Source organism: Budorcas taxicolor, chromosome 11 (genome assembly GCF_023091745.1).
Source record: "Budorcas taxicolor isolate Tak-1 chromosome 11, Takin1.1, whole genome shotgun sequence".
NCBI classification, from domain to species: domain Eukaryota; kingdom Metazoa; phylum Chordata; class Mammalia; order Artiodactyla; family Bovidae; genus Budorcas; species Budorcas taxicolor.
The window spans coordinates 70731167-70748107 of record NC_068920.1 but is presented as its reverse complement, the minus strand read 5'-3'; the positions used below and the strand labels follow the sequence as shown (position 1 = coordinate 70748107).

The 16941-nt window shown below is 37.4% G+C and overlaps 1 protein-coding gene across 1 annotated transcript in view; it reads left to right on the top strand.

The window, feature by feature from the left end:
* The window catches only part of ALMS1 (ALMS1 centrosome and basal body associated protein), a 187916-nt gene that overhangs the window by 130488 nt on the left and 40487 nt on the right, over positions 1 to 16941 (top strand). The window contains exons 13-15 of the mRNA XM_052649083.1: positions 5458 to 5628; positions 13914 to 14045; positions 15513 to 15662. Coding sequence (XP_052505043.1) covers positions 5458 to 5628; positions 13914 to 14045; positions 15513 to 15662 — 453 coding nt within the window. The remainder of the gene's footprint in view (positions 1 to 5457; positions 5629 to 13913; positions 14046 to 15512; positions 15663 to 16941) is intronic.

Here is a 16941-nt window from a genome sequence, read left to right as displayed (position 1 = left end):
TGGCACAGCTGCTGAAGCCTGCACACCCTCGAGCTGGCAGGTTGCACCTGCTGGAGCCCGTGTGCCTGGAGCCTGTGCTCTGCAACAAGAGAAGCCCGCGCAGTGCAAGGAAGGGTGGCCCCCACTTGCTGCAGCTAGAGAAAGCCAGCCGACAGCCGCGAAGACCCAGCACGCCCAGCAGCAAATAAGAAGATGCTGCAAAAGATGAGGAGAGACACAAGAAACAGAGCTGAGTCAACCAAACCAAGAATTTCACCTGTAGCTGAGGAAAAAGGTAATATTCAAAGGCTTAACTGAGGAAAACATCCCTCTCCTAAAAAAGGGAACACTGAATGCAGATTGAAAGTTATCATAAAAACCCAGGCAAAAATCAGTAGAAAGAGACTGAGATACATACCAGAAAAAGATTTTTGAGTATTAAAATAAAAGGGAAAAAAATCCTATAAATATACAGTTGAAAAAAGAGAACAAAATTAAATCTGATATCAGGCTTATCTGAAGTGCTAAATGTAAAAATAATGGAACCAAGTCTGTGTTTACTGGGAAAATTACATAATTCAAGGATTAATAAACCCAGTGCATGTTGATTAAGCAGTGTAACAATGAAAAGACATTTTCACATGTATACAAGAGCTAGAAAGTATATTCAACCTCTGTGCCTTCTTGAAAAATTTACTTGAAGACTCATCCAGCTGAAGAGATGAATCAAAATGGAGAATTCATTACAGAGAAATGAAGCTGAAAATGCCTGGTGGTGAACTTTGAAGGCAGTTTAACACAACACTCATCTAAATAGAAATTTTAGTTATACAGTGAGGGGAAAATGTCAGAAGTTAATTTTAGAATGAAAGGCACAAAAAGAATAAACAATTGTATTTTTTGTCTTTAAGAGACTAAAGAGGTTTCGTTTTATTCATGACTTGGTTTTCCTACAACTAATGATGCTAAGAGCACAGCCAAAAGAAGAAAAACTAAATTGGACTTTAATAACCTAACTTTCGCTACCCCAGAAAAATTATCAGCATAGTAAAAAGTTTGCTAACAGAGTTGAGAAAAAAAATTTGCAGTTCTTATATATCTGATAAGAGATTAATATCCTTAATGTCTGAAGAACTCTTACAGCTCAACAACAAAAAAAACAGTCTCATTTTTAAATGAGCACAGCATCTAAAGAGACATTTCTCCAGGAAAGATATACAGATGGCCAAAAAGAACGTGAAAAGATGTTTTACATCATTAGTTATAAAGGAAATGCAAGTGAAAACTATGAAGAGATACCCAGTAGGATCGCTGTTATGAAATAAAAAAGAACAAGGATTGCAGGAATATGGAAAATTGAAACTCTTTGGGTATTGCTAACGGTAATGGTAATGGTATAGCAACTATGGAAAACTGTATAGTGGTTCCTCAAAACATTAAACATAGAATTACTGTATGATCTAACAATTCTGCTTCAAAGTATGACCCAGTATTCCTGACAGATACTTTATCGGTGCTACATTTACAGGGTTCTGCAAAATAAGCATGTCCCCTCTGCTTATGCTCAAGTGGGGAGGTAGATGTGAACAAACAGATACAAATAAGTGCATAAATTACAAATGATGCATTAAGAATATAAGGGTTCTAAGAGAATAAGAGGATCCAGTTTAATTTTAGGAGCTCATGAAGACCTTGCTAAAGAGGTCTAGAACATATAGGTAAATTAGGCAGACAGACTGAGGAGTGAAAGTGCTCTGGCCAGAAGGAACAATATGGGCAGAGCTCCAACCGGGAAATTTGATGCATTTGGCAAATGAGAAGAAGGCAGTGTGGGTAGAGCAGAGCTGTGACTAGAGTTGGTTAAAGATAGGTAGGCTCAAGATGAGGCAGCATTGTGTAAACTATATTAAGGCATTAGAACTTTCTTCCAGTTGGCAATTACAGTTTGATTTACATTTGTAATTTTTTCATGCTGCTACGTGGAGGATGGCTTATGAATGAAAAGTAGGGAGTCAAAAAGTGGAAATGAGGATACTGGTTACCTAAAGGCTGTTGCAGTAGTCAGTATGAGAAAGGGTAGCGTCTAGGATTAGAGTGATGATGATAGAGATGGAGAGAAATGGAAACATTCAACTTATTTTTTAGGAAATAGTTCCTCCTGGATTGGTAATAAAATATGGAGAGTAAGGGAGAGGAGGCTAAAAAAGAGAATGCTTTCTAGTTTTCTAGAATAAGCAACTGGGTAAAAAAAAAAAGGTGACATTTACTGAGATGGAGAAGCCTGAGGAAGAAGCAGATTTGGGAAAGATGGTCGAGATACCTGCTTTGGACATGTTAAAAATGAGACTTCTGCATCCATGTGGAGATGTTAAATCTGCAGTTGAGTTTAAACAGAGTTGGTTTACAGATGTGTTTGTAGGCAAGTGCACTACATAGAATATGGCACATCATAAACATAGGCTATTTTTTATGAAAACATCCAGGTGGGTGTAAAGATTCCAAATCTCCTGTTAGAGTTCTGGGCTCTCTTCCTGTCCCAAACATTGATCTGTACTTATTTTGATACATTTTACAGCTGAACACAGATGCAGGAAAATAAGTATGCATACACTCAATGGCATATATATATTGTGTGGCTGCACTCTCTTTCAACTGCCTCTTGGTTCCAATGAGGTTGATTCTCTTTTATATATACCTAATGGCACCCCACTCCTGTACTCTTGCCTGGAAAATCCCATGGACGGAGGAGCCTGGTAGGCTGCAGTCCATGGGGTCTCACAGAGTCGGACACGACTGAGCGACTTGACTTTCACTTTTCACTTTCATGCATTGGAGGAGGAAATGGCAACCCACTCCAGTGTTCGTGCCTGGAGAATCCCAGGGACGGGGGAGCCTGGTGGGCTGCCATCTATAGGGTCGCACGGAGTCGGGGACATGGCTAAAGCGACTTAGCAGCAACTGCCCTCAGGAACTGTATTCTTCCCCACCTCTGAAGCTGACATAATCACCTCTCTTGGAGAATAAAGGGAAGTTGTGAAAAAAAACCTCATGTACAGTTGTTTGTGTTGTTCCATAATACATAAAGGCTTTAATTTTGCCACCAAATTCTTGGCTTTCTGTGCATTGATGCCCAACAGAAGTATAGACAGTTTTGGAGGAGGAGAGAGATGGCTTTATTCTTTTCATTGTCCAGCAAAGGGGAAAAGACAGCAGGCTAGTGTCTTAAGAACTATTCCCCTTTTCTTTGGGTAATAGGGAGAGAATCAAAATTAAGGTCTTGCATTTTAAAAAATGTATCTGTTTGCTTTTGGCTACATCTTAGATGCGCTGTGTGGGCTTCTCTCTAGTTGTAGCCTGTGGGCTCAGTAGTTTGCGGCCCAAGGGACCAGTTGCCTCAAGGTACACCACTTCCCCATGGCTCAGACAGTAAAGAATCTGCCTGCAATGCAGGAGACCTGAGTTTGATCCCTGGGTGGGGAAGAGTCCCTGGAGAAGTGAATGGCCACACACTCCAGTATTTGTGCCATGGACAGAGGAGCTTGGTGGGCTGAATGAAGTCCATGGGCTCACAGGGTCAAACTTGACTGAGTGACTTACACTTTCACTTTCATGTGGGATCTTAGTTACTGGACCACATCACCTACATTGGAAGGTGACTTCTTAACCTCTGGACCACCGGGGATATCCCTTGTATTTTTTTTTTCCTTTGCAAAATTTCAAAAAAGGCCACAGCTGGCATCAGGCAGCTCAGCGATTGGGCCTGCCTCTCCCTCCAGTTATTGATCCTAACCTTTTTGGAATGGAGAATGCTACTGAGTGTAGGGGGAGAAGAATGCCAGGTGCAGAGTACAATTCATATGGAGTCAGAGAGTAATTAGCTTTGTTTGGCTTTGTGAAGGAGAAGTCTAGCTGCACGTGTTAGCAGTGACAGTAAAGAATAAGCCGAGATCGCTCAACTCTTTGAGGCCTGTTTACGTTGTTTGCCCAGCCTGTTCACTGTTTCCTTATTTTCCTTGTTTATCAGAAAACTCCTATTTTTATTTAAGAAAAGTGTCATTTCTATTTTTGCTACAACAGTTTCTCCCCCAAATGCTGTAGAGGCTAGTTGTGTCCTAAGTACTAGAATCTGAAGCTCAGAAGAAAGGTTCCAGCTAGAGATATATATTTGTATGCAGTTCTATACATTGGTGATTGGTGAGTTCATCCAGGAAGAGAAGAGAACCCAGTCTGACCCCTTCAGGAACTCTTAACATTGAGAGTTTTAGTTGAAGAAAGGACAATGAGGATTTACCTGAAGGATAGGGAGCGAATGAAAGTGATGCCACAGAAGTAAAGAAAAGCTCAATGGACATACAACCCAGAGGGCTTAATAGGATTCTTACAGTCTGTCCTCATGACATATTTATATTGTACTAATGGACTGATATTTGTGGTGGTGGTTTAATCACTAAGTCACGTCTGACTCTTTTGCATCCCCAGGGACTGTGGCCCATGCGGCTCTTCTGTCCATGGGATTTCCCAGGCAAGAATACTAGAGTAGATTGCCATTTCCTTCTCCAGGGAATTGCCCCACCCAGGGATTGAACCTGCATCTCTTGCTTGTCAGGCAGATTCTTTACCACTGAACCACCTGAACTGATACTTGGTTTTTTGGCCATATACCTTTTCGGTGCTTACAAAATGCATGAGATACGGAGTATCAGATAAGAAGGAAAAAAAAATTTTTGTAGAAGATAATTCTGTAGTTACTACAAACTCTTATATATCCAGATATGTTCTTTTGCCTCTTCTTTGTGACATGGGTAAACTTCTTATCAGTTCCTATATTAGTGGATTTAAAGATGAAATGTGTTTTAAAAGAAAAAAAAATCTTACATTCAAATCTTACATTTATCACATAAAATTTTCCTTATAATATTTTATATTATTTCAGATTAACCTTCCTAAAATGTGACTGATTGTATTTCCCTTTATTATTACCCCCTTTAGTTTGGGATTCTATGCCCAGCTGAATTTTGTCCCAATTACTTTTTAATATCTCCCACGACTCTCTTTAATGTCTGACTACAAAAGTGTCTGATTTTCTTATTTACTGTTTTCCTTTTCTTTGCTAATACCATAACCTCTGCCTAAAATGCTTTTGTCTCTTCCTTCCTCTCCATATTTCAGAAAGTCCCTACTTGCAATCTGTTTCTCCTCGTCTGAAAAGATTTCTGAGCTAGAATTTGATCTTCCTTCTGAACTGATATTCTGCTTTATATGTCTCCTCTTATGTCATTTGCTTCTCCACTATATTGTTGCAATATTGTACATTTCTGACAGCTTCAGTTTGACTGACGTCTCCTTCTAATTACCCTATAACATTCCCATGGTAGTGCCTTTTTTATAGAAGTGGTTTAAGAGGTAATTTTTTTTTGTTTTTCTTTAAATTCATATCTGTACTTATGTTAACTGTACTACTTTCCCATTTTTCTGTAGGATCCAATGATGCCATTGCTCCAGATTTCCCGGCTCAGGTGCTAGGCACAAGGGATGATGACCTGGCAGACACTGTTAACATTAAACATAAAGAGGGCATCTACAGTAAGAGGGCGGTAACTAAGGCATCCTTGTCAATGGGGAAAAAACCCTTTCAGAAAGATAATGCAGGTGACTGGAGTGGCTTTGTGTATTTTGTGGCCTTTTTTTTTTCCCGTATTCATCCTAAGTGGGAGTATTGTCCTTTCTTTTTTTCTACTTCATTAATGTGAACTTTTCTCCTAGGTGTTTCATTGGGTATGTACAAGAAGGAAAATATAAAATCTTTTTAAATGCTTCAAATTTTTGAAAACAATAAACTTTAGTTTCACTATGGAAACTATATTGCAGCTTTTAAAATGAAATTATATCCAATTAAATGTTTTAAAGACTAAAATCCATGGAAAGTCTTGATAAAATGCTTCATGAATTTATCTGTCAGATGGTATAAATATCTCATAAATTGGATTCTGCAGGAAAGTCTGAGGCTTACATGTTGTTTTGAATTTTTTAAAATTTTGCTGCCAGCATTTAAAAATAAGATTTTGGGCTTCCTTTGAAAAGTCAGACTATCTGGTTGCACTCAGCTTGTGTTCCTTCTTGGCAATAATCAGTGAACCCTGAGGCATGACTGTCCTCTGCAGAAAGGATGTACATTCTTCTGTTTGCATCCGTCCACATGAGCCTCAGACTCACGAAGACTCAGTCTGCTTCATGCATCAATCTTGGGTCTTCATTCTTATTCCCAGATGAAGGCCCCAGCGTTTTATAAAAGCTTTTAATCTTTAGGAATCTCCTTGATGTTTTTTCCCCTCTGCGTCACTGATATTGTGCTTCTTTAATTGATACACAGTAGTATTTATTAAATGAAAATTCCAGGAGCCACTGAAAACTCTACATGTATACTTACACATGTTACTTTGTTACATTCACAGTTTTTTATTCATGTTCATAGCTATTAGCCAGATAGGAGCTACTAATCTGGGGGCAGTATTCAAACAAGGGCTGCTGGCTCTATGTTCTAGTTTTGGCATAGTGTTAATGATTTCCTGTGATGGTGTTAGTGCTTTAATGAGGAAACCAGATGAAAGGCTGCTTGCTAAAGTGCAGACATTCTTCCATATAACTTTTTGTTGCACTCAAAAGCATTTTGAGGTCTTTTGAAATGAGATAAGCTCATCTGCCAGTTAGCACTGAGACTGCCAAGTAAATAAAAAGGCAAATATTTTTTCAAAATGTAGTTCATAAATGAAAACTCTCATATGCTAGCTATATACTAGTGGCAGTTTGGTTCATATAGGTAACCCTGTGATCCCACTGTTAGACACTTGTGAAGAAGCTGGATATGCAAAAACTGACAGGAAGCAAAAAGTAATAGACTAAGGGAACTCCATTAGAAGTCTGCACAATGAACTTACTAACTGTAACTTACCTCAAGGTTGCATTTGGTAAGGGTGCTGTGTTTGAAATAAAGTTGGGCTTTGTTACCTGAGGGACCCCTGTAACTTCCCGCTTCTTATAGGGATCATCTGTTACTATTATTGCTGGTCTACTTCAGACTTAACATCCTAAGGGAAAGCCCTCCTGATTAACCGTGGGAGAAGCCCAGCCTTAGAACCTCTCACTTTAAAGGGTTAAGAAGAATAGGGAGAAGATACCTGCTGGAGAAAACTTTTGTATACCAGCTAAGTGAACCCATTAAATATATCAGAAATAAAAATCTCAGAATGATTGGAATATAAAAGTAAGAAAATCTGATAGGAAATAGAACGTAAAAAGAAGGGAAAAGAAAAAAGAAAACGAAAAGAAAATTCAAGATTGACTCCAAAGGGTCATCATCAAAAAACAGGTGTTCCCTACAGAAGATAGAGAAGGTAAAAAAGAAGAAATCAAAGGACTAGTATAGGAATAGATCCCAAAAGTGAAAGATACGAATTTTCATATTAATAGGAACTATTATGTACATAAAAATCCACATCAAAGCACATGACTGTTTGAAATTTTGATACACTGGCAAGAGGAGATTCTAAAAGCTTCCAAAGAGAAAACCATATAAAGAAATGATATTAGACTGATGTTAAACTTTTTAAAAATAATACATGCACTATTGATATTACCTATAAAATAGATAAGTAATGAGAATCTACTGTATAGCACAGGGAACTCTATTCAGTGGTCTGTGGTGACCTAAATGAGAAGGAAATCCCAAAATGGGGGATATATGTATACGTATAGCTTGTTCATTTTGCTGTACAGTAGAAACTTACTGTAAAGGGACTATACTCTGATTAAAAAAAGAAAAGTAATACATGGGACTAGAAACTAAAGGAATAATGCCTTGAAATTCTGAGGGAAAATTATTCCATTGAGATTAAAGATCTAATTTTTTTAAAGGGAAGCACAGAATGAAGGAAATGAGGTCAGTCTAGGTGAGTGGGAAGGGAATTGCCGATGGAGCAGTGGTGCAGAAGACCTAGATCCAGTTCAGACAGAGGACTGCAAGGAAAAAGTCAGGTTGATCGACTGCCTTACATAGTTGGCTGTATTTGGAAGAGATTTTCAATTCTGTTTCCATTTATAAGGATGAAGAAGGGAATGGCATAGAGAAACTTAGCAAATGTAAAACCAGGCAATTGTTAACGCCTCAGGAAAAGCAAGACATTGTGAAAGAAAATAAATATGATTACAGTATTCTAGTTGGTTTGACTGTAAATAACAGAAATATAACACCATCACATATGAACTGAATATTGATTATATCAAGACTCTTATTTACATAATATATAAACACAACATTAGTATAGGGTTAAGACTTCAAAAGATAGAATGAGGAAATATGGCTGTGACAGGAAAGGTTTCTACAAGGTAAATCCCTATTGATCATAGAAGAAAATAAAAAATTTTCTGGAACTAAAAAGGATACAACAGTATGAAACATGTTATTTGGAAACAAGGCTAGTGATACTGGAAGAAATGACTAAATGAATTGGTGGTATTTGAAAACTTGATTTCTATTATAAGCTTAATGGAACTATTCGACTTTCTGATATTTTGATTAGATTACTGTTTATTTTGTGTTACCTCCCAAAACATCTAAAAGAGATGGAGAAAGATATATTTGGCAAATACTAACCAAAGAAAAGGTAGTGAGCAGTGTTAATATTGACAAAATTCTAGGCCAAAAAATAATATATATATTATATATATATATATACACACTCCTAGGAGTAGGAATACTCCTACTAACAATATATATTAATTATAATATATAATATGTAATATATAATTATATATTATATAAATATGTAATATAATTATGAATTATATATATATATATATGCCCATATCTGTATATAAGAGTAGGAAATGGCAACTCTAATATTCTTACCTGGAGAATCCCATTGACAGAGGAACCTGGAGAATCCCATTGACAGAGGAACCTGGCAGCTACAGTCCATGGGGTCACAAAGAGTCAGACATGACCAGGACGACTGAATGCACACACACGCACGCACACACGAGTTTCCCTTGCAATAAAAAAGGCTCAAATATACCAAGAGCCAAGGTAAAATTTGAGCTTATTTTCATGTACTCAAACTTGTATGCAGGAAAAATGACAGGAAGATATAGGTAAACCCAACAATTCGTATCCATCAGAAACTGAGAGATGCTGGAAAGAGGATTAAAGTGTATGTGCTTGGTTGAGGAGCCAATTGGCAAAGCTGCCATCTGTGAGATTTAAGACTGTAGACCTCTGGAATCCCACTGAGGTAGAACCATAGGCAGCACCATGGAAGCCTTGGTGGGTTCAGATAGCTGGTGCCCCTCTGGCAGGCGGCTGCCCATATCCCCGGGGGTGTGGTGTGGCATGCCTAGCTTGGTTTTGGACAGTGCAGTGCAGCCAGAAAGGCAGCCACCCCCTCACCTGTCAGGTACTAAACCATTCATAGATAACCTGCTTCTGAATGGGGGTTTCCTAAGAAGCAGAGAAGCTCCTTTCTTGAGTTCTATTTAATGTCAGCCCTCCACACAAGGGTTTTAATAATAAAAAGGGAAAAAAATAAAAACAAAAAAAAGTTAGAGAAGATTTAAGCAATGGAATTTTAAAATTTGATTTATTGAGAACTTTGCATTTTTTTAAAGAACAGGTGAAACACTTAGAAAAATTGATGAAACTGTTGCTTTTAAAGAATTGATATTCAAACAGACAGCTTCTTTGACTACTGTAGCCAAATTAGAAATCAACAATAAAAAGTTGTAATAACAACAAAAATCTGTGTGTTATGGGTTGAATAGTATTCCCCCAAAATTCATGTTCACTGAGACCTTCAGTATGTAATGTTATTTGCAGATGTAATTAGTTAAAGATCTTTAGGTTAAATCATCCTGGGTTTAGAGTGGACCTTAAATCCAGTGATCCGTGTATTTATTGAATAGGAGAGGGGGCCAAAAGCAAAGATTGGAGTTATGCTGCCTTAAGCCAGGGAGTACTAGGGATCATTAGAAGCTGGAAGAGACCAGGAAGAATTCTCCCAGATAACCTTTTGAGAGAGCATGTTCCTGCTGGCACTTGACTCCAGATCTGTGGGAGAATAAATGTCTTTTGTTTTAAGCCACTCAGTTGGTAATACTTTACTGTGGTAGCCCTAGGAAACTAATATACATAATATATAAATATTATATACATATACTAATACAATAACCATGTATTTGAAAATTTAAAACTGTAATTCTAAGTAACTCAGAAGTTAAAGTAATATTGGAAGTTGAAATATATTTACAACTCTGATATCAAAATGTATAGAAGATAGCCAAAGTGATACTTAGGGTAAAGTTATACCCTTAAATATAAATAATAAAAAATTGAAATGGGAGAACAAATCTATAGGATTTACACTACCAAGTATCAAAACTTATTATAAAGCTGTAGTAATCAAGACGGTGTGAAGTTGGCCCAAGGATAAACAGACTGACCAGAGCAGAGAAGACTCCAGAAACAGATTCACATATATATGGACACCTGATTGATGATAAAGCTACCACTGCAGTACTGTGGGGAGAAAGATGATGTTTTTAGTAAAATGATGTTACGTAAATTGGATATGGGGTGGGGGGGAAACACTGACCCCCCCCCCCCTTCACTGCTTGTCAAAATCAATTCCATATACTTCATAGATTTAAATATGAAAGGCATAGGTAGATGAAATAAATCAGTTTTCTGCAAGAAAATACAGAGGAGTATGTCTTCATAATCTTGGAATGGGAAAAGATTTATTAAATTGAATCCCCAGCCCCCCAAAATAGTAACTATAAAAGAAAATATTGACAAATATATCACATGAAATTAAGGTATTCTATTAATTAACCACCAAATGAGAGAGTAAAAGGCAAACCACAGGTGGGGAAGATGTTTTCAATATAGATCTCACAAAGGACTTCTATCTAGATATAAAATGAACTGATACAAATGTGAAAAAGGTGGGCAATCCAAATTTTGAAAAAGACAAAAGTGCTTGAATAGGTACTTTATAAAAGAGAAGGTCAAATAGCCAATGAACATATGCAAAAATATTCAACTTGATTCATCAGCAGGGATTTGCAAATTAGGATCACAATAAGATCTCTCTGCATATCCATTAGAATGGCTGAAATGAAAAAGTCAGTACTGTGCTGGTAAGAATATAAAACAAGCGGTATTTATTCACTACTGGTGAGAATGTAAATTTCGAGAGTGACCTTGGAAAGCAATTTGCCATTATCTACTAAGTTACACAGAGCAAATTGAGCAATTCTGATCCTAATTATGTACTCCACCGAAGAGGATGTGCTTGAGCACCAGGAGACACACGTGAATATTCTTTACAGCAGTTCTTGTAATAGCTTCAAACTGGAAATTACCAAATGCCTAGTAGTATGGATGAATTGTATTAACATTGTTGAATACTAACCAGAAAATGAGACTAAGTAAAGGACAAATATGTGTTAACACTTAATGGATCTTAAAAATACAACATGAGAGAAGAAAACAAGACATAAGGCTATGTGCTCTTTTTTCTATTTACAGAAAGTTCAGAAATATAAGTAGTCCGTTGCATTTAAAATGGGCTGTTAATTATCAGCCTGGGGGAGATTGGAAGAAAGAATGAGGAGAGCATGTATACTTCTAGCCAGGTGTTTTTTAAAACCCTGGTACATGTTCACTTTTTTTTAAACAATTCACTGAATTCTCTGTGCAATATCTGGTATATGTCTTCGGAGACATAATGCAAAAGGTATTTTTAAGATACATTTTTTAAAAACAAAAAATAAGTACTTAGAAATGACTCTAACAAAGGACATAGAAAATGATTAAGCTTCATTGAATTACAGTAAGGAACCCTAAGTAAATTCAGTGCATCACTACTCAAAATTCCAGTAGAGTTTTTCCTGGGACTTGACAGGCTGATTCCAAGTGTTTTTTGAAAATCAAGAAGTATATTTAAAGAATAAGGTAGGGAACTTGCCATACCAGATATCAAAAGACTTACTGTGTGCATGTGTGGGGGGTGTGTGTGTGTGTGTGTGTGTGTGTGTGTAAAACATATTTAAGACCTAATATGTAGTAATAAACAAAAGTGGAACAATGTGTGTTGACCAGAAACACAGCCATGAATGTGGAAACTTAATATATGCCACAGATGACATATCCTGGAGAGGGGGTGAACTAGTCAGTAGCGTTTTGGCCACTGATTATAGATGTAAGAAGAAATAAAATCTGATAGATCCCTGTGTGCTCTGTGCTTAGTCACTCATTGGTGTCCAGCTCTTTGTGACCCTGTGGACTGTAACCAGCCAGGTTCCTCTATCCATGGGGATTTTCCAGGCAAGAATACTGGAGTGGGTTGCCTTGCCCTCCTCCAAGGGATCTTCCCAACCCAGGGATCAAACAAACCCAGGTCTCCCACACTGCAGGCAGATTCTTCACCATCTGAGCCACCAGGGGAGCCCCTACTGTAAACTAAGCAAAAGCGTAGTCCAAGTGATGTTAAATGTAAAAAGGGAAACTTCAGGCTTTTATAATTGAGATGACTGTGTTCTGACTGTGAAGTACTGGTTTATTAAATGAGACCTGCAAAGCACAGACCATGAAAGAAAAATAAAATAAATACGATATTATTAAAAAATTTTGTACACCAAAACACATCATAACAAAGACAAGACACAGTCTGAGAGAATATTTGCAGTTCATACAACTTACAAAGAAATTCTACAACAATGTTCATTATGATGCTTTTTAATATTAAAAAAAATAGAAATAGCCTAAAGTTTATCAACAGATAACTTGATACATTAATTGAATAGAATTCTGTGTAACATTAAGAATGAATGAATGAGAGTCATTATGAGTAAATCCTCCAATCATAATTTGGAGTGTAAAAGACAAGTTACTTAAAGGTACTCAGAGTATTATACCCTTTATATAAAGTTTAAAGGAGGACACATAAAACAATCCAATACATTAAATTCAAAAACATCCTTGAAATTGGCAGATTCTAAATTGAGCTTAAGGTTGCTGCTGAAAATGGTATTGAGCCTTCACATAGAGTATCTTTATCACTATATCTATAATGTTGTATTTTTTAAGCTCTATGATAGACGCATTGATGTCCATTATGGTGTTTTTAGTAATCTCTGTTACCTTTCTATTGCTTTGTTTAACAATATCTGTTCTTAGAGATAGAAAATGAATCTCATCAATCCATTGTTTAAAATATATATATATATATAACCATTATTAACTGCTTGGTAACTGTATCCTAGTTGTATTGGTGATTTTTAATTTATTTACCAACATAATTTTGCACTTGAGTTTTCTCATACACTTTAAAAACTCATACACAAAAAAACTCACTTTAAAAGACCAATTAAGTAGATAAATCTCAAGCAAATATGACCAAGAAAAAGGAAATAGAAAGTATTAGACAAATTTAACTTCAGGAGACTTTTAAAAATTACATAAGTACTGTATATAAAATCTAGGTGATAGGAATTTTTTCTAGTATTATATGAAATGTCAGAATTTGCCCCCTAAGTGACAAAAACTTTGAACAGGCCAAAGAACTTGAAAGGTGGTTCAGATCTACTTTTCTACTTTGAAAGATACCTGATCTGGACCCCCCGCCCCCCGCCTTTTTTTTTTCTTACTGTTGCATCAAATCAGCAAAGAGCAGATTTTATTTAAAATGATTGTACACAGAAAAATAGGGAAAGGTTTCCAAACTCCCCAGAACTGTCATGTGTTATGAAGTCCTCAGAACTGCCCCAGCTTTTACATGGTTGAGCCTATGAGATGCTTTTTTCCTCTAGTGTATAACAAGGTTTTGTTTTGGGGGGGAGGGTGGTGTATTACTTTCTGGTGTTACCTTTTCCTTCTCCAGATGCTCAAGTTCTCATCACTGGGGATGAGGACCTCTCAGACAAAAACCAAGAAAAGGAGATCTACACTAAAAAGGCAGTGACCAAGATTGCTTACTCTGAAGAAAAAGAATCCTTGCAGAAAGATGCCACAGGTAGAGGAACTGAATTATCTGCCTTTTATTTTCTTCTGCCCTTCTAAAATGACTGTATCAATAAATAGAAAAGTATTATCCAGTTGTCTTCAACCCTCCTCCATCTTGTTCATATCTGAAATAGAATATTAGCTGCAACTTTTGGTATGCACTGGCAGGTGAAATTAACGTTTTTAAAGCTCTTTGAAATATTTTTGGAGAACTTTGTGTATATTGTACACAAATTAATCTGATTGCCATAAATTCACATAATGGATTTTTAAAAACACTACTGATAAAAATATTTGGTGCCATGAGATGCTAGCTCTTTAATAACATTGTCATACACAGGCTTTTGTTCTTCAGAAATTTCGCTTGTTTACTTCCTAACTACCTACTTAGTTAAAACACTTCAGTAGGACTGTACTAATTAAAAATGGCTATTCAAGTGTGTTTAAGTTAGGATTAGCTTTAGCTCTCAGAGATCAAAACAAAACAAAAAAGACATTGGCTTAAAGAAGATAGAATACCAGGTAACAAAGCTCTTTCTCTCCTGTTGCTTCAACGTTTTAGCCTCCATTCTGATACTGTAGCCGTCAGACCCATATTCCAGCCAGTAGAAAGGAAAACAGGAAAAGAAAAGAGTATATTTCTTCCTTTAAATACTTCTCAAAATTTAAATGTATCATTCCCCTCCCATCCTGTTAGCCAGTTATTCACATGGTCATACCAACCTGTGATGCCAGGGAGGCTGGGAAATATAATTTCTGTTCTCGTAAACATATGCCCAGCTAAGTCAGGTTCTATTTTAGAGGCACAAGAAAATCAATTTCAGAAGACAGCTGGTAGTTTCTGCCACAGTTATAAATATTGAAACATACTTTGGAGTATAATTAGCCACTTCTCTTTTTTGTGTGTATTGCTTCTTTTTCAGAACTTATATGTATTCTGGGCAACACTTCAAAAATTTACCCCCTTTTTTGCTGTAGCTAAATCAGTGCTTCAGAAGTTTTGATCATGTTAATCTCCACATCAAAAAGTTTTCATTGCCCTTAAAAATTAAAAATAAAACTCTTTAGCCTAGTCTTTCAGAATAGTAGAATTGGCTCCCAAACAACTTTTCAGTGCTTACAAATTCTATAATCAAATAAATTATATAATTGTTCTGTTTCTTAGATGTTGAGTTGCTTTGCTGATTCCATTTTTTTCATATGTAGTCACCTTTCCCCAAGATGTCTTTCTCTTTCATTCTCAGTGTTTACCCATCTTAACTGTCGTCTCACGCTAGTGAAAGTGAAAAGTGAAAGTTGCTTAGTCATGTCCGACTCTTTGCGACCCCATGGACTTGTCCATGGAATTCTCTAGGTCAGAATACTGGAGTGGGTAGCCTTTCCCTTCTCCAGGGGATCTTCCCAACCCAGGGTAGCTGCTTGAAAGGTATTTTAAAATAAGGTTTGTCAACTTATAGTCTTCTTTTTCCTGTCTTAGGTTCCAGTACTGCTGCTGCTTCACAGCACTCAACTCAACTACAAGACACAAAGACTGACATTAAACAGAAAGAGGAGATCCATAGTAAGAGGAAGGTTACTAAGGAAGCCTGGTCAGAAGAAAAGAAATCCTTACAGATAGATATTGCAGGTAATGAGATTGGGTGGCAGGGTGGGAGCTATAAGAGAGAGAGAGCATGTGTGCCCCCAAGCACCAGTGTCCACATGTTTCCACTGAATCCCGGTGAGCATTGTTGCTCAGTCACTAAGTCATGTCTTACTTTGCAGCCATGTGGACTACAGCACGCCAAGCACCCCTGTCCTTCACTGTCTCCTGGAGTTTGCTTGAATCATGTCCATTTATTTGGTGATGCTATCTAACCATCACACCCTCTGCTGCCCCCTTCTCCTTTTGCCTTCAGTCTTTCCCAGCATCAGGGTCCTTTCCAGTGAGTTGGCTCTGCATATCAGGTGGCCAAAGTATTGGAGTTTCAGCTTTAGCATCAGTGCTTTAGTGAATATTCAGGGTTGCTTTTCTTTAGGGTTGACTGGGTTGATCTTCTTGCAGTTCAAGGGACTCTCAAGTTCTCCAGCATTACAGTTCGAAAGCATCAATTCTTCAGTGCTCCGCCTTCTTTATGGTCCAGGTCTCACATCTGTGTATGTATGTTAGTTGCTCAGTCATGCCCGACTCTTTGTGACCCCAGATTCTTCTGTCCATAGAATTCCTCAGGCAAGAGTACGGGAGTGGGTTGCTATTCCCTTCTCCAGGGTATCTTCCTGGGATCGAACCTGGGTTTCTGCATCACAAACAAGTTCTTTACCATCTGAACCACAAAGGAAGCCCCACATCCATACATGACTATTGGAAAAACCATAGCTTTGACTAGAAGGATCTTTGTGGCCAAAGCAGTGTCTCTGGGTTTTAATATGCTGTCTGTGGTTGTCATAGCTTTTCTTCCAAGGAGCAAGTGTCTTCACTCAACTCTTTCACCTTTATCAAGAGGCTCTTTAGTTCTTCTTCGCTTTCTGCCATTAGAGTGGTATCATCTGCGTGGAGGGAGGTGTGAAGATATTTCACAAAAAAGGAATTTTCCTGGGCTGTAAAACATGTAAAGAGTTGCCATTTTTGATAATATTATCCATTTAATTACTGATGATAAAAATGAAGTCTCAGGTTTCTTTGCTGAAGAGGTTAATAATACCTCTCTATCAGTTTTATAAGAGAAAAAATTAGAGATAAAGCATATCTTATAATATTCCACACATAGCAGGCAATGATAGATAGCAGCTGCTGTTATAATCCCAATAACCAGAGTGCCCTCCTCAAGGTCATACAGCCAGTTTGTGGCAGAATCCAACCCAGAATCTGGGTCTTTTGAGCCCGAGTCTCTTGAAGTATTACCATGCCAGTCTGGGCACTAGGCATA